Source organism: Oncorhynchus keta, chromosome 14 (genome assembly GCF_023373465.1).
Source record: "Oncorhynchus keta strain PuntledgeMale-10-30-2019 chromosome 14, Oket_V2, whole genome shotgun sequence".
NCBI lineage: Eukaryota > Metazoa > Chordata > Actinopteri > Salmoniformes > Salmonidae > Oncorhynchus > Oncorhynchus keta.
This window is the reverse complement of record NC_068434.1, coordinates 67009985-67028484: the sequence shown is the minus strand read 5'-3', so window position 1 is coordinate 67028484 and position 18500 is coordinate 67009985. Positions and strand designations below refer to the sequence as shown.

Sequence of the window (18500 nt, the reverse complement as noted above, 5' to 3'; positions counted from 1 at the left end):
GTCACATTTGAATTCAATTTCACTGTCAGTCAACTCATTTACACTCCCTGCACATTTGGTTCTGGATGCTTTCAAGTTTATTTTTGTTCAATGGCAACTTGGCTACATTAGGGCTTTGGCTCCATGCCTACTGATTTGGAAATAGGCCTATTTATTTATTGCGGCGTCTGCTAGTGCAGATGCAAATAATAGGCTAAGTTTGTAAACATATCTGTTTTGTCTTCCCCTTCGTGTGGGTTGGCAATTGGCTTGTAGGATTGCTTCACCATTTACATTTTGAAGTTATACTGTGTGGGATTTTCGCAATGAAGCCCTTTATCTACTCACCCAGAGTCCGATACCAACTCGTGGATACCATTTTTGTGTCTATGTGCATGCAAGCAGATACCCATAGACTTCCAGTCATTGCGCTAACACTAGTTAGCATTGGCTCGCAAAACTACCTCTAACTTCCTTCATACTGGACACAGAGACATATTAAAATGGTATCCATGAGTTCATCTGACTCTGAGGACGTAGATAAAGGGCATTATTGCCAAAATCCAGAAGTATCTCTTTAACATGGCAATCTTGGGTTATTTGTTAGCACTCAGGAGCAACACAATCCCTCATACATTACCACTGGAGAAGCACAGGATGAATGTTCTGCCGTTATGACCCTGTAGTGCTACTCCTTAGTGCTTTCCTCTTGTGGTTGAAGTGTTCCTACAGAATGAAGAGAAAGATGGAAAATGTAAGGAGAATCATCACAGTGGACCTGAAAGAATGCACCAAACCGATTTGTGCCAATTAGGAAGTCTGGAAATGTGATCTTACATCAAAATGATTTGTGCGTCCTTGAATGCCCCCTTCACCTCTACTGTTTGGAAAAATAGTTTTATTAGGGCCATTCACAACCAGTATGTCCTTTTAACAATGTGAAAAGCTGACCTTTTTATTATGTAAAGCGTCCATTCCACAGAACATTATCTTGACCCATGCATCATTCACCGTACACAGTGCATCTGTCTGGTAACTAGAGGAGCTTATCTCTTCCCTCTTCCTGTTGGTGGTATAGGCCCTAGAGCTCTGTTATGAATTCCATAATATTGTAGATATTATTCAGGCTACTTCTTAGGTGGAGGACACTTTGACATCAGATCAGATCCGTGGCATGCCAGGTTTCCCTGCCATTGATTGCTGTTGTTTCATTTCCAGGTGCAGGAGAAGGATGTGGGAAGATAATCCAGCGCTTCCCCAAAAAGGACTGGGAGGGCACAGTGTTTCCCCAGGGGGTGGAGATGGTGAGTACATAACATTTAACTGAAACTGACTTATTCATGCACCCTGTGTGATAGCTGTGGTAGTGAGTTGCTTGCTTCCCCACATTAACCTCCCTACCTCAGTCTGCATGTTTTATGGGTGTGGGTTTAATACTGCAAGCAAAGATGGCTCTGGTTTCTCGTCGCAGAACTTGAGTTGACCTAATGGACACATGGGGCACTGCCTGACAGAACAAAAATTGAGAGATTTGCATAATTTCCTGTTGTGACTGTGAGCACCATTTTAGTGGTTATTTTGTCTGCAAATGGAAAATGTGCTTGTTAAGCTACGGTGCTCCAACCAATCATGCTGTTGGAGCGCTCTGTTCACTCAGGGAGCCCTCTCTAGTAGCTCTTCTGGAACTTTCTGGAGGTTGTCATTTGTACAGGTTGTGCAGTGTTCCCCTGGTTAATCTTCTCACAGTGCCAACTTCCTGACTTGCCGGAACAGTCTTGACCAATTTTAATTTTTAAAAATCCAGGGAAGTGCACTGTGAAATTTTCTGTTGCCATATCATACTGACAAGAACCCCAGGAGTGGAGCAGCAGTTGAGGCATCTTCCTATGTTCCCAGGACGCATGTTCTTCTGGAGGGTGCAGAGCAAATATTGGCATTTCCTATATCAACAAATGCATAATGATTGTTTATTCAAGAGTTTGTTTCAACCCTTTCAACCCTTTCCGCCAACCCACTAATTGGGACATTCTTACCCACCTCCCAGAATCCTCAGCTATGTCCAGCCTGTTATCGCTCTCTCTGCTGGGTGTCCCAATCTTCCTTTTTTTGGTTGCATTAGGGAGTTGCATCCCTCTCTCTCCCTTTGGTCACTCTCATTATCTTTCTCCAGCCCCCTCTCCTCCGAGGGCGACTTAGGGGGGTCCTTGACTTGAGACATGGGGCCTGTTACCATCATGCACAAATCATTGCACTCATTGTGACCAAATATTTGCTTATCTGGGTCTGGAGAGATCTGGAAATCAATATCCAGGGCAGCAGTAGCAGTAAACTCACTGGCCCAGGCTGCCTCCCACAGTTCAACAGTGTTCTTTCTCCTGACAGCGCATGGCCAATGGGGCCTGCCCGCGTGTTTGTTTATTTGTTTGTTTACTTGGACATACTAAATGATTTAAATTAGGATGCTTTTGGCCCACAGTCAACAGCGAGGAGAGCGAGGCGCCTCTTGAATGCCGCTGTTCCGCGAAGACCCTAATTACACGATAATTTTGACGGATTCCAGGAACTAGTTAAGCATTTAGTTAGAACAAGCAAAATCGGCACAATTTCTTAAAGATGCGATCGCTGCATCATTTTGAACATTTGTTTATGTTCACATATGCACTTCTCCCCTCATGGAGGCTAAACTACTCTGCCTTTTTAATGCCAAGTGGATACACATGGACATTTCTTCTTCCTCTGTTATACAGTATGTTCTAGTTCTGTCAATTTCATTTTTTCTCTCTCTTCAACACCCAACTATGGATTTTGTTACATTTATCACTCAATGCTTTCACATAACCCACAAACTGGCCACATGTTTTTATGTTAATGTCCACATTTTTGGCATAGCCCTCAGTTTGGGACGAGTAGTGCTGAGTGATTTTCTTTTTTTAAATTTTAAATGTAATAAATACATTTAAAAAAAGAGAGAAATCAGATGAAGCCTGAACTGTGCGATGTAGTAGGGAGTTGTAGTTTCCAAAAGGCCAATTTTCTACATAGTTTAGTGCAGAAATTGTAGTAATTAACTACAATGACCATAATCCATTGAACTCCTGCTTAAACTTGTCCGGTCTGTGGGGCGAAAAACACGGGTGACTGGGGGAAGACCAGATCGAGCGGTATAGAAAGCAGTTTCACGAACCTGAAAATAGAACTTCAGCAGTTGGTATTCAGCAGTGAAAAGTATCATGACATTGACAGAATATATTTTCAAGACTCAAATCTTTTCAAATAGCCTATTCCACTCTGGTGGAGCTGTGGCATGAGAGAGGCCTTGGCTATCTTGGATGTCTGTGTGTGCTGAATCGTGGAGATAGAACGAGTGACACATGCAATGAGTCTAGCTGACTGTAGGTTTTGTGATGGGTTGTAAATCATAATGGGCTGCGGAGAGACTGCTTTCCTCAAAACTGAATAATTATAAACTGAGTTGTATTTTTAGCTCATCCTCTTCTCTGTTATTAGCCTGGGCTCTATATGTGTTGTAGGTAGGTTGCACATTGCTAGAATAATATGCAAATGAGTTTAGGCCAGTTTAAGCTTTTCTTTGGACTCGTCATCTTGATATTGTTTGCTAAATTTCACAACGGCAAGAAGGGATTTTTAATCTTCTGGCCTCATGCATGCATACGTTTTTAGTCTTTAATGCTTTGCTTAACTGTAAGGTTTGTTAAAATTTCTCATTGGATTTTTATATCCTGCTATTGTTTCTTCTATCTCTCTCATTATTACATTAGGCCTCCCATGTTTTGGGGTTATTTAAAAATAACTTTAAACCTTCTGAGAGCCAAGAACTCCATCAAATTCATTCATCGTTTGATCATAGTGCAGCAGGAGAAATCCAGCATGCATTAAACTGAAAGTGTCTTAATAGGCCAAGTCCATATCAAATGTTGAGAAAATGTAGGCTGAATGATCAAACTACTATTTCCAGGTTAAAATGTTATGGGATGCATTTTCTCCATTGTTTTTGATGGTAGGCCAGTCTGGTAGGCCTGCATTATGATGAAATAGCCACAGTAGCCTACTTGGCAACTTTTAAAATGTACTTAAAGCTTGTACAGCCTCAGTGTTCACAGTGAACTCGTGCTGGAAGTTGCACAAAAGTTTGAGATCAGCAGACCAGAAATTTGCTCAGTGCTGAATTTTTTTTGAAGGAACATTGGTGTCTGCTATAAAAAATAGACTTTGGCTATTGGCCTAGATCAGTGATTCCCAAACGTGTTATAGTCCCGTACCCCTTCAAACATTCAACCTCCATCTGAGTACCCCCTCTAGCACCAGGGTCAGCATTTTTTTGCCATTGTAAGACTGCCACACACACTATACGATACATTTATTAAACGTAAGAATGAGTGTGAGTGTTTGTCAAACCCGGCTCGTGGGAAGTGACAAACTCCTATAGGACTAGGACACAAAAAATATGATAAAAATCGATTTTGCTATTTTATTTAACCATCTTACATTTAAAACCTTAGTAGTTCATTGACAATTGTGAATACCTCACCACAGGTTAATGAGAACCGTGTGCTTGGAAGGATGCACATACTGTAACTCTGCAATGTTGTATTGGACAGAGAGTCCATCTTAAATCATTTTCCACACACAGTCTGTGCCTGTATTTCATTTTCATGCAAGTGAGGGCTGAGAATACTCTCACATAGGTACGTGTTTGCAAAGGGCATCAGTGTCTTAACAGTGCGATTTGCCAAGGCAGGATACTCTGAGAGCAGCCCAATCCTGAAATCTGGCAGTAGCTTCTGATTTAAAATTCAATTTTCACAGAATCGCTTGTTGCAATTTCGATGAGGCTCTCTTGTTCAGATATCAGAAAGTAGACTGAAGGAAGGGCATTAAAGGGATAACGAATCCAGTTGGTTGTGTCGTCCGTTTCGGAAAAGTGTAATTACGCACCCAACTCACTCGGGTGCTTCGCTATATCACATTTGACATTGTCCGTAAGCTTGATCATTTGCACACAAAAATCATACAATGATGGAAAGACCTGTGAGTTGTCCTTGTTAAGGCAGACAGAGAAGAGCTCCAACTTCTTAATCTTAGCCTCAATTTGTTCCCGCACATTGAGTAAAGTTGCGGAGAGTCCCTGTAATACTAGATTCAGATCAGTGAAAAAAAAGTGTCAATACTTCGCCCCTTGAAAACCAGCGCACTTTTGTATGTTGTAAAAGCGTTACATGGTCGCTGCCCATATCATTGCATAGTGCAGAAAATACACAAGAGTTCAGGGGCCTTTAACAAAGTTAACCATTTTCACTGTAGTGTCCAAAACATCTTTCAAACTGTCAGGCATTGCATTGGCAACAAGAGCCTCTCGGTGGATGCTGCCGTGTACCCAAGTGGTGTCGTGAGCAACTGCATGCATGTGCGTTACCACTCTACTATGTCTCCCTGTCATGGCTTTTGCGCCATCAGTACAGATACCAACACATCTTGTCCACCAAAGTCCATTACCAAGCTTTCCAGTACTTTAAAAATATCCTCTCCTGTTGATCTGGTTTCCAGTGCTTTGCGGAAGAGGACGTCTTCCTTAATTGACCCCCATAAACGTTACGGACATATACCAGAAGCTATGCCAGGCCCACCACGTCTGACTCATCCAGCTGTAACGCATGCCGTAATTATTTCAAAACATCTCCTGCCATGTCACTGATGTGTTGTGAAAGTGTTTTTGATGATGACATTGTCTGTGTAGTTTTTTTGGTGTTTTCCCCCAGCATAGTCTCTGCCTTATCTGCGTCAGCAGGAAGAGTTAAGTCCTCCGCAATTGTATGGGGCTTGCCTGTCCTAGCCACTCGGTAGCTCACCATATAAGACGCTTCTAGCCCCTTCTTATTAATGGTATCTGTTACTTTTATACATGTCCTACTACTCGAAACTTGTCTTAGTTTTCGCTCAATCTCCTGTGGCTTATTTTTGAAGTTGGTATGTTTTGTTTCTAAATGTCTATACTAGAGTGAAGGTTTCATCCAGTTGTGTGAGAGTACTTTTGCACATATAACAAACTGTCGCTGAGGAAAGGCTCTACTCCCAATATAAGTGAACCCCAAATCAATGTAGTTCTCATCATATTTGCGCCTCATCAATGGTCCAACATCCCTGTCTGTTCATGCTTTCCCGGGTAAGGGGGGGCAGTAGCTCTTCGGCTGCATCAGATTCACAACTTTCAGTGTCCATGCTAGCTGGGCTATCAACACATGTAGAATTACTAGCATTGGATGTGCTCCTGGAAGCAGAACAACTTGTGTTGTGGACAGGTGCAGGTGTAGTACTGCTGGTAGTATCAGTGCTACCAGTAGAGCTGGTATGTGTCTGGATGCAGGCCTTAATATATTTAACCATTTAATCAATTTTAGAGATAACAGAATGAGCAGCAGCTACGTTTGGCTACATACGGACCGTTAAGTGGATTTCCCGCAAGAGTAGCTTTTAATGTGATTGGATATTAATTATTTGACTAGGCTACTTTTATTTGACATTGTTGTCAACACGAGATGGTTTCATTTTATTTTTGGCAGTGAAACAAGGCTATTCATTCAGGCAGGGGGGAAAAAACCCTCACCCAAATGTATAGCCCCATTGGAACATCTAAATGGGCTGGTTGAAAATGACACTTTTTAAAAATAAATTTGTATTTAAAAATAAATAAATGTGAATCACATTTTTATTTGGCGTACCCCCGACAGCATTGTGCATACCCCAGTTTGGGAATACCTGGCCTAGATCATCTGACATTCAAGAGGGAGAAAAAAATATTTTCTGACTGGGATCGTTTTTGCTGCTTTGGTGAGACTAGCTCTGTCTACGTTGTTCTCTTGCTTTGTGTATAATATAACTTTTTTTTATGCTATAGGAATATAGGCAATTTACTCAATGTCTACCATGCGCTGTCCTGCTGTGTGCTGCCTGTTCCAGTTCTGATCAAAGTACTTGTTTGATACAGTGATTTTTACTTATCCATTTGGACAACTGAAATCTATTTTCTGGTTGTCTCAATTGTTTTACTTTCCCCGGACAAGGCCTTAATGTCAAGCCCTGCTCACCTCAGTGCTGAGAGACTCCACACTTTGATTTGCCCTGGTGAATGAGGTTTCCTGCTAGCTATATGTATACCGAGTCCCAATTTGGTTTGAGCAGAAAAACAGGATGATGGAATTAGCCTTTTGTCAAAGGATTTTTTTTTTTTTTTGAAAATTCTTATTTAACAAATGGAAACTTCGTTTGATTTAGGCTAGGCCTTGTCATGCAAACCTCATGTAGCATTGGCATTCTAGTCAGAATAAGTAGACCTCACTCTGTATGCCTACAAGTCATTCTTGTTTTTCTCTTGACATTAAAGTAGACTTTACAATCCTGTCCATTTTTTTATGCAGTCAGGTGATTTCTTGGTAAGCCCAGGCACATTCCTCCTGGCTTAGGTGAAAGTACAATAGGGAGATTTGGTAGCATTACTAAGATGCTCTCTAGTCTCTCAGTGCTAAGCTGAAACCAAGACGTCTTGTCTAGAGAAGCGCTTTGCATTTCAGAGTAATCATGCATCACAACTAGAGGTCGCCCGAATATGATTTTTCAACGCCGACCAGAAAAGCCGATACCGATTAATCGGCCAATTCTTTTATTTATTTATTTATTATTATTTAAAAAACTTAAAAAACAATTTAATTTATATTTGTATTAATGACAATTACAACAATACTGAATTAACACTTATTTTAATTTAATATAAAACAACAATAAAATCAATTTAGCCTCAAATAAATAATGAAACATGTTCAATTTGTTTTAAATAATGCAAAAACTAAGTGTTGGAAAATAAGGTAATATGTGCCATGTAAAAAAGCTAACAACATTTAAGTTCCTTGCTCAGAACATGAGAACGTATTAAAGTTGCTGGTTCCTTTTAACATGAGACTTCAATATTCCAAGGTAAGAGGTTTTAGGTTGTAGTTAATATAGTATTTATAGGACTATTTCTCTCTATACCATTTGTATTTCATGTACTTTTGACTATTGGATGTTCTTATAGGCACTATAGTATTGCCAGTGTAACAGTATAGCTTCCGTCCCCCTTCCTTGCCCCTACCTGGGCTCGAACCAGGAACACATAGACAACAGCCACACTCGAAGCATCGTTACCCATCGCTCCACAAAAGCCGCGGCCCTTGCAGCGCAAGGGAAATAATACTCCAAATCTAAAAGCGAGTGACGTTTGAAACCGTATTAGCGCACACCCAGCTAACTAGCGAGCCATTTCACATTGGTTACACCAGCCATAAGGCTGATTGGCTTGAAGTCATAAACAGTGCTGTGCTTGCGAAGAGCTGCTGGCAAAACGCACGAAAGTGCTGTTTGAATGAATGATTACGGGCCTGATTCTACTCAGTCAGACTGCTCTATCAAATCAGACTTAATTATAACATAATAAAACACAGTAATACGAGCCTTTGGTCATTAATATGATCAAATCCGGAAACTATCATTTCGAAAACAAAATGTTTATTTCAGTGAAATACGGAACCTTTCGGTATTTTATCTAACGGGTGACATCCAGAAGTCTAAATATTCTTGTTTACATTGCACAACCTTCAATGTATGTCATAATTACGTAAAATTCTGGCAAATTGTTTCGCAATGAGCCAGGCAGCCCAAACTGTTGCATATACCCTAACTCTGCGTGCAATGAACGCAAGAGAAATGACACAATTTCACCTGGTTAATATTGCCTGCTAAACTGGATCAGTAGTTATAACTAGTGATTATGATTGATTGTTTTCTATAAGATAAGTTTAATGCTAGCTAGCAATTTACCTTGGCTTCTACTACATTCGCGTAACAGGCAGGCTACTCATGGAGTGCAATGGTTAGAGCGTTGGACTAGTTAACTGTGCGGTTGCAAGATTGGAACCCCTGAGCTGACAAGGTGAAAATCTGTCGTTCCGCCCCTGAACAAGGCAGTTAACCCACAGTTCCTAGGCAGTCATTGAAAATAAGAATGTGTTCTTAACTGACTTTCCTAGTTAAATAAAAGGAATATATTTTTTAATAATTTGAAATCAGCGCCCAAAAATACAGATTTCCGATTGCTATGAGAACTTGAAATCGACCGTAATTAATCGGCCATTCCGATTAATCGGTCGACTTCTAAACACAACGGCCACCTGACTTTGATAGCAGTCAGTCAGTCTCATCCAGGCCTTTCAAGAGGTCCAGTGAAATAGACCAGACCGGAGCCTAACGAACCAGACCGGCAGGTGGAGGAGCCCGTAACCAGCCTACCTGTTGCATAATCTATGTCAATGTTGTGGAAGCCAGGATGGATTGAGAGTGGAGCCTATTTTTCTTCAGTGGGAATGGGAAATATTTGTAAACCTCAGTGATTTCCATTAATGGTTCGATGTTCCTTTTCAAGGAAAAACAGACCAGTATGGATGCAGCAATATACTGCCTACATCTTTTTGTTGGCAGATGTATTCTGAAAGGTTATGAACAGTCAGTCTTGTTTTTCATGAAATTGGATGAACCAGGTATGACAAATGACTGCTTCTACATAGATTTTTTTTTTAATCATAATATGAATGGTCCCCTCCCCCATGTCAAACACTTGGATTCAGGAGGTGGGATTAATACTCCAATGGTAACATGATATTCTCTTACCAAATTTAAATAAGGTCCCACAGTTGACAGTGTATATCAGGTCAAAAACCAAGTCATGAGGTCGACGGAATTGTCCGTAGAGCTCAGACAGGATTGTGTCGCGGCACTGATCTGGGGAAGGGTACTAAAACATTTCTGCAGCATTGAAGTTCCGCAAGAACCCAGTGGCCTCCATCATTCCTAAATGAAGAAGTTTGGAACCACCAAGACTCTCCCTAGAGCTGGCTGGCCGCCCGGCCAAACTGAGCAATCGGGGGAGAAGGGCCTTGGTCAAGGAAGTGACCAAGAACCCGATGGTCACTCTGCCATAGCTCCAGAGTTCCTCTGTGGAGATGAGAGAACCTTCCAGAAGGACAACCATCTCTGCAGTACTCCACCAATCAGGCCTTTATGGTAGAGTGACCAGACAGAAGCCACTCCTCAGTAAAGGCACATGGCAGCCTGCTTGGAGTTTGCCAAAAGGCACCTAAAGGACTCTATCAGAAACCAGATTCTCTGGTCTGATGAAACCAAGATTTAACTATTTGGCCTGAACGCCAAGCGTCACGTCTGGAAGAAACCAGGCACCTGGCCAATAACATCCCTATGGTGATGCATGATGGTGGCAGCATCATGCTGTGGAGATGTTTGTCAGCGGCATGGACTCGGAGAGTAGTCGGGATTGAAGGGAAAGATGAACGGAGCAAGGTACAGAGATTCTTGATGATGAAAACCTGCTCCAGAGTTCTCAGGACTTCAGACTGGGGCGAAGGTTCACCTTCCAACAGGAGAACAACCGTAAACACACAGCCAAGACAACGCAGGAGTCGCTTTGGGACAAGTCTCTTGAACCCAATCAAACATTTCTGGAGAGACCCGAGTAAGGCTGTAACGTGACAGAATGTGGAAAAAGTAATGTGGTCTGAATGCTTTCCGAAGGCCCTGTAAGTGCTACTTTCATGATGAATAGCAATGATCAGTTTTTTTGAATGACTTTAGGGGAGTTTAATATAATCACATTTTATATTAGAAATGTAAGTTTGTAAATGTTGACATTTTTATTTGAAACACCCATGGGCTTAAAGGGTACATTTGGTGCACATTAATCCGAGTCTGGACTTTTCACATTTTATCAATTATTTGTATGACTTATTAAAATATGTTGTAAGTACAAGGCAGTAAACTTAACAAGATTAACAATTTATTTGATATCCACTTTTCTTAGAATAATTTAGGCAGTTTATATTATGTTAAATTTATAGACTTAGATTTTGGTGGTCTTAATAGGTACACTTACCCTGTGTCAAGAAACATTGATGCAGTGTAGCAGTAAAATCATCAAGCTAATCTGGTGATACATAAAGCATCTCAAACATTGAAATTGCATTAATAATGTAAAACATTTAATAGATCTCCTGTTCAGCATGTCTCTTGTGATGTGGTTCACAGCAGCACTGACGGATGTGTTGACATGACAACTGAGTCAGAGTTCTGAACGCCCCCCTGCCCTTTTGTTCCATGCTGGCTGAAGACCTAGCTAGCCAGTAACTAGCTAACACCAGACACAGATGAAAGGGGAGATATATATAATTATCTTTGCCATAAATGAATAGTGTAAACTTAATTATATTTGCTGACACCCTACAGTCAAATGTTGACATCAGTAGAGTAGCTATTTAAGCCACGCCTTTCCGCAAACACACCTTCGCAGTTTGCCAGCACTCGACTTCATTTTAGGCCTAACTCCCGTGACAGTATATCCTCAACACTTGCTTTTCTGGCATTATTACTTAATTGTAGTTCGCCAAGATATGCTGCTACTGTGAGAATGTGACATGCAGGTACGAATGCTTGCATGAAAAACCCATATCATCAAGGAATGCTCATGAAATATGCCATGTGCATATATTAGCACTGCCTTTTCACAAGTCTGAGTCTGTAATACCAACATGTTTCAAGCAGACCACCATAGTCCTTGTGCCCAAGAACACAACGGTAACCTGCCTAAATGACTACCGACCCGTAGCACTTGTGTCTGTAGCCATAAAATGCTTTGAAATGCTGGACAAGGCTCACATCAACACCATTATCCCAGAAACCCTAAACCCACCCCAACAGATCCACAGATGATGCAATCTCGATTGCACTCCACACTGCCCTTTCACACCTAGACAAGGGGAACACCTATGTGGGAATGCTATTCATTGACTACAGCTCAGCATTCAACACCGTAGTTCCCTCAAAGCTCATCACTAAGCTAAGGACCCTGGGACTAAACACCTCCCTCTGCAACTGGATCCTGGACTTCCTGGCGGGCCGCCCCCAGGTGGTAAGGGTAGACCCTGATCACCGACAACGATGAGGCAGCCTCTCGGGAGGAAGTCAGAGACCTGACCATGTAGTGCAAGGACAACAACCTCTCCCTCAATGTGATCAAGCCAAAGGATATGATTGCGGAGGAAAATGAGGACCAAGCATGCCCACATTCTCATAGACAAGGCTGTAGTGGAGCAGGTTGAGAGCTTTAAGTTCCTTGGTGTCCACATCACCAACAAACTAACATGGTCCAAGCACACCAAGACAGTCTTGAAGAGGGCACGACAAAACCTATTCCCCCTTCAGGAGACTGAAAAGATTTGGCATGGGTCCTCAGATCTTCAAAAGCTTTAACAGCTGCACCATCGAGAGCATCCTGACGGTTTGCATCAGGCAACTGCTCGGCCTCTGAACGCAAGGCACTACAGATGGTAGTGCGTACGGCCCAGTACATCACTAGGGCCCAGTACATCACTGGGGCCAAGCTTCCTGCCATCCAGGACCTCTAACAGCTGGTGTCAGAGGAAGGCCCTAAAAATGGTCAGACTCCAGCTACCCTAGTCATAGACTGTTCTCTCTGCTACCGCACGTCAAGCTGTACCGGAAGTGCCAAGTCTAGGTCCTGTGCCTTCTAAACAGCTTCTACCCCCAAACCATAAGACTCCTGAACATCTAATCAAATGACTACCCAGACTATTTGCAACCCCCCTTTTACGCTCTGCTACTCTGTTTATTTTTTTTGCATGGTCACTTTAATAACTCTACCTTCATTTACATATTACCTCGACACCGGTATCCCGCGCATTGACTCTGTACCGGTACCCCCTGTATATAGCCCCGCTATTGTTGTTTACTGCTGCTCTTTAATGATTTGTTATTGTTCTCTTACATTTTTTTTAGGTGTTTTCTTAAAACTGCATTGTTAGTTAAATGCTTGTAAGTAAGCATATTTCACTGTAAGGTCTACTGCACTGTAAGGTCAACCTGTTGTATTTGGTGCATTCAAATACATTTGTATTTTTCACATCTCAATTTTAAATAAGGTATGCTGTCTTATCTGAAAAGGTACTAAAAATATCAGAACAATTTATTTATCTTTATTTATCTAATTTGGCCACTAGTTGGAACTTAGACAATTATGTGTAACTTAACCTTTCTTGTCCCCAAGCCATACGTTTTTATTAAACATCTGATTGGCTTAGAATAACAAAATGTATGTATATAACAACCAGATAAATTAGTTGAAACATTAAACAGCAGAAAAGATGGAATTGGGCTTAATAGGTACGCATTTCAAAGAGCTGTCAGTCAAGGTGAGCTCATGAATCTAAGCTTCCCGCCCACAGCCTGTCTTTTCAAACTTCCTTGTAGTTAGCCATGTGAGAGAGAGTACTTTTTCTCAAATATTTACATTTTCTATCCCCCCCAAAATATTATGGGTGATATTTTAGTCACTCAAATGGCTATTTTGCATGGGAATCAGAATGACTTCGGGTGCTTTTAATCGGGTGCTTTTAATGAATGACAGAAATCTACATGAATGCAATGTAGATGTCAGAGCTGCAGCGGAAGTCTGAAGGTCTCTGGCCAGTGTCAATGGTTTTAGGTGAACATTCCAGAGACCTTGTTTATGCATGGGTATTTATGGGATTTTACAAAGGAGACACAAGCTCTTAGTGAAGAACAAATATACTTATTTTGAGGATGTTGTGCTGTGGGGTATTGTGGTCTCTTCCTGTGAGTCACTGGGTCTGCTCTGGTGGTGGCAGTCATGGCTGAGCTGCTCTGTGAGTTATAGCACTAATGTATCACACTGCAGAGCCATCTTCACGCTCCGTCTCCTAGGGATCAATGAGCTATGAGCGCATCCTCACAGCGTCATCCTCCAAACATCCATCCCCAGTAGGGTGGTAGTTAAATATAGAAGCAGTACCAGTAGTTCAGCCAAACATCACTCATGTCTTCAGATGTCCTTGGACACCCATGTGTGCTTGGGTTCCAATATATGGTCTGTGTGTGTTTGTTTATCGTATTACACCCCCCCCAATACTTCCATGTTGATTTGTGGTGATGTGGTATTCAGGAGGCATTGTGCATGTGGAAGACCCCCAAGAGCAGCTTCAGTCAATGTATCTGAGACTGGAGAGAAGATACACTGGCCCATATGTGACACATTAGATTGCATTACAGTAAGCTACCAAAAGCTGAGTAAATATGAACATTTATAACAGCCACATTTGGACTAATACACTCCATGGTTTCTAAATTGTGCGCTTCCTCTAAAATGATATGTCTAAGACAATTAGAGAATTGGATGAAACCAATAGCATTCATATGTTGTTGATGTATTTATTTTTTGCAAATGGAGAAAGTGCAGACAAGTGAGGCAGCACGCAGCCTATAAGGGGGCCAGTTCTGGTGTCCCCACTGCGGTGTGACACACTTTGGTCAAAGGCCAAATGAATGGGATTCTAGCTTTGAACTTTTTAATGAAGATACACCATAGTGTTTTAACATACCCCACCAAGCAATTTGGCTCCAGTTTTAGCTGGTATGTAAATTGTTATTATTTGCAGATTTCCTCCACGCCATAAAAAAGAAAATGAGTCATTTACTAACGCTTGGAATACATCTGTAGAATGAAAAAAAGAAAAAACGGATGGGGCTTAGCACGAAATGCATTTTGTGGTCAAAACAGGCCCCCAGCAAACTAAATAACTACAGATGAAGAATGCACCAAGAAAAAGCGTTTACAACTCAAGCTCTGAAAATGTGTTTCTAATCTTTTCAGGCAAGTGACGATTAGGCTCATATATATATATATATATATATATCGCCAAGCTCCTCTCATCTGCCAGGCTGTCCTGCTCTGCATAGGCCTAGAGCCTGTGGTGTTAGGGACTTCTTGAGTGAAATTGTCGATGTGTGTCAAAACGATGTTATTGTCCCAAACACAGAGATTTGTTCACTGCAGGCCACTTGTTGCAATATTCCTCTCCACACACAAGCTTACCTCTACTGTTGCATTGACTAGTGAAGGGGGAGAAAATGGATACAGATAATGTTGAAGTCGGAGGTTTACATGCACCTTAGCCAAATACAATTTAACTCAGTTTTTCACAATTCCTGACATTTAATCTTAGTTATAATTCCCTGTCTTAGGTCAGATAGGATCACAACTTTTTTGTTTAAGAATGTTAAATGTCTGAATAACAGTGTAGAATGATTTATTTAAGCTATTATTTCTTTCATCACATTCCCAGTGGGTCAGAAGTTTACGTACACTTAATTCGTATTTGGTAGCATTGCCTTTTAAATTGTTTAACTTGGGTCCAATGTTTTTTTTTTTTTGCCTTCCACAAGCTTCTCACAATAAGTTGGCTGAATTTTGGCCCATTCCTCCTGACGGAGCTGGTGTAACGGAGTCAGGTTACTAGGCCTGCTTGCTCGCACACACTTTCAGTTCTGCCCACGTATTTTTCTATAGGATTGAGGTCAGGGCTTTGTGATGGCCACTCCAATACCTTGACTTTGTTGTCCTTAAGCCATTTTGCCACAACTTTGAAAGTATGCATGCGGTCATTGTCCATTTGGAAGACCCATTTGCGACCAAGCTTTAACTTCTTGATGTTGCTTCAAAATATCCACATAATTTTCCTACCTCATGATGCCATCTATTTTGTGTAGTGCACCAGTCCATCCTGCAGCAAAGCACTCCCACAACATGATACTGCCACCCCTGTGCTTCACGGTTGGGATGGTGTACTTCGGCTTGCAAGCCTCCCCCTTTCTCCTCCAAACATAACGATGGTCATTATAGCCAAACAGTTCCATTTCTGTTTCATCAGACGAAGAGGACATTTCTCCAAAAAGTACGATATTTGTCCCAATGTGCAGTTGCAAACCATAGTCTGGATTTTTTATGGGGGTTTTGGAGCAGTGGCTTCTTCCTTGCTGAGCGGCCTTTTAGGTTATGTCAATATAGGACTCGTTTTACTGTGGATATACATACTTTTGTACCTGTTTCTACCAGTATCTTCACAAGGTCCTTTGCTGTTGTTCTGGGATTGATTTGCACTTTTCAGACCAAAGTACTTTCATCTCTAGGAGACAGAATGCGTCTTTTTCCTGAGCGGTATGATGGCTGCGTGGTCCCATGGTGTTTATACTTGCATACTTTTGTTTGTACAGATGAACGTGGTACCTTCAACGTTTGGAAATTGCTCCCAAGGACGAACCAGACTTGTGGAGCTCTACAATTTATTTTCTGAGGTCTTGGCTGATTTCTTTTGATTTTCCCATGATGTCAAGCAAAGAGGTGCTGAGTTTGAAGGTAGGCCTTGAAATACATCCACATGTACACCTCCAATTGACTCAAATGATGTCATGGCTTTAGAAGCTTCTGAAAGGCTAATTGACATCATTTTCTGGAATTTTCCAAGCTGTTTAATGTCAGTCAACTTAGTATATGTAAACTTTTGACTCACTGGAATTGTGATACAGTGAAATCTTTTGTTGGAAAAAGTACTTGCGTCATGCACAAAGTAGATGTCCTAACCGACTTTAGCCAAAACTATAGTTTGTTAACAAGAAATTTGTGGAGAGGTTGAAAAACAAGTTTTAATGACTCCAACCTAAGTGTATGTCTCCAACCTAAGTGTATGTAAACTTCCGACTTCAACTGTACATATCGCAATATTATTTTGGCCCGATATATCGATATTTGACTTTTTTTGCTACTGTAGGTAGCGTTAGCTAGCTCTAGTATTTTCCAATCTATAACTTGTTCTCAATCTTTTTAAATGGTGAGCCAACATGTTTTCAGCACTTATTTCCCTGATTTTGATCAAAACTCATTTTCTCATGCTCTCTCGTCTGCAGCAAACATACACGTGAGTGTACAAAACATTGGGAACACCTTCATAATATTGACTTTCACCCCTGTTTTCTCTCAGAACAGCCTTAATTCGTCGGCATGGACTCTACAAGGTGCTAAAAGTGTTCCACAGGGATGCTGGCCCATGTTGACTCCAATGCTTTCCACAGTTGTGTCAAGTTGGCTGGATGTCCTTTGAGTGGTGGACTATTCTATATACACACGGGAAACTGTTGAGTGTGGAAAAACCAAGCAGCATTGCAGTTCTTAACACACTCATACTGGTGCGCCTGGTATTACTTCCATGCCCTGTTCAGTGGCACTTAAATCTCTTTTTGCCCATTCACCCTCTGAATGGCACACATACACAATCCATGTCTCAATTGTGGAAAGAGCAGGCGTTCCTAGTGTTTGTACACTCAGTCTATAGTGAGCAACATGTTTGGAACATGAAATTGCCAAAACAAAATCTCAGTATTGATTCACAATACATATAAAATTGTGCGAATCGCAATATATATCGTATCGGCACCTAGGTATCATGATAATATTGTATAGTGAGGTCTCTGGAAATTCCCAGCTGTAGCATTGACCTCTTGATGTACAGTAGGATGGATAGAGGCACAGAAAGAGGAGATGGTAAGGGGGAGGTGCACAGACGGTAAACATTAAGTGGAGTCATCAGGATTGGAATGTCATAGATTCAGAAGTCTGGTCCTTGTTGTGACTAGGGAATTAAGATGCAACAGACATACAAGGACAACATGTATCCGATAAACAGGAGTGACGTGTGGCCAGCTCAAGTTCAGGATGGATACACCTCAACTCCGTAACCAGAGACCAACCACAGCACCACTGACATTGATTACTGCATTCAGAATGTCAAGACTGATTCGATTTCACTTGCTTGCAATTCATCCATTGAGAACCTATGACAGTGGTTCCCAAACTTTTTATAGTCCCGCACCCCTTCAAACATTCAACCTCCAGCTGCATACCCCTTCTATTACCAGGGTCAGCGCACTCTCAAATATTGTTTTTTGCCATCATTATAAGACTGCCACACACTCACACTATACCATACATTTATTAAACATAAGAATGAGGCAGTTTGTCACAACCCGGCTTGTGGGAAGTGACAAAGAGCTCTTATAGGACCAGGGCACAAATAATATAATAAATAATTTAGCTCTTTATTTAACCATCTTACATATAAAACCTTATTTGTTCATTGAAACAGGTAAATGAGAATGGTGTGCTTGAAAGGATGCACATACTGTAACTCTGCAATGTTGTATTGGAGAGAGTCAGTATTAAATCATTTCCCACACAGTCTGTGCCTGTATTTAGTTTTCATGCGAGTGAAGGCTGAGAATCCACTCACATAGGTACGTGGTTGCAAAGGGCATCAGTGTCTTAACAGTGCGATTTGCCAAGGCAGGATACTCTGAGCGCAGCTCCAACAGGCTCAATTTCGTCCCTCACATTGACTATAGTTAATTAAGGAGAGTCACTGTAATCCTAGATTCAGATCATTCAGGTGAGGAAAAAACATCACCCAGATGTCTCAATAAAAAAAGTGTCAATACTTAACCAGCACACTTCTGTATGTTGTAAAATATTTACATGGTCGCTG

General features: G+C 41.3%; 1 protein-coding gene across 3 annotated transcripts in view; it reads left to right on the top strand.

Annotated features, from left to right (window-relative positions):
• The window catches only part of LOC118394161 (myotubularin-related protein 13), a 172540-nt gene that overhangs the window by 37887 nt on the left and 116153 nt on the right, over window positions 1–18500 (top strand). For 2 of the 3 annotated variants that reach the window (XM_052462198.1, XM_052462197.1), the window contains exon 2: window positions 1198–1283. In XM_052462198.1, coding sequence (XP_052318158.1) covers window positions 1198–1283 — 86 coding nt within the window. Of the gene's footprint in view, window positions 1–1197; window positions 1284–16179; window positions 16322–18500 lie in introns of all 3 variants that reach the window. The other variant, XM_052462200.1, reaches the window with a different exon arrangement.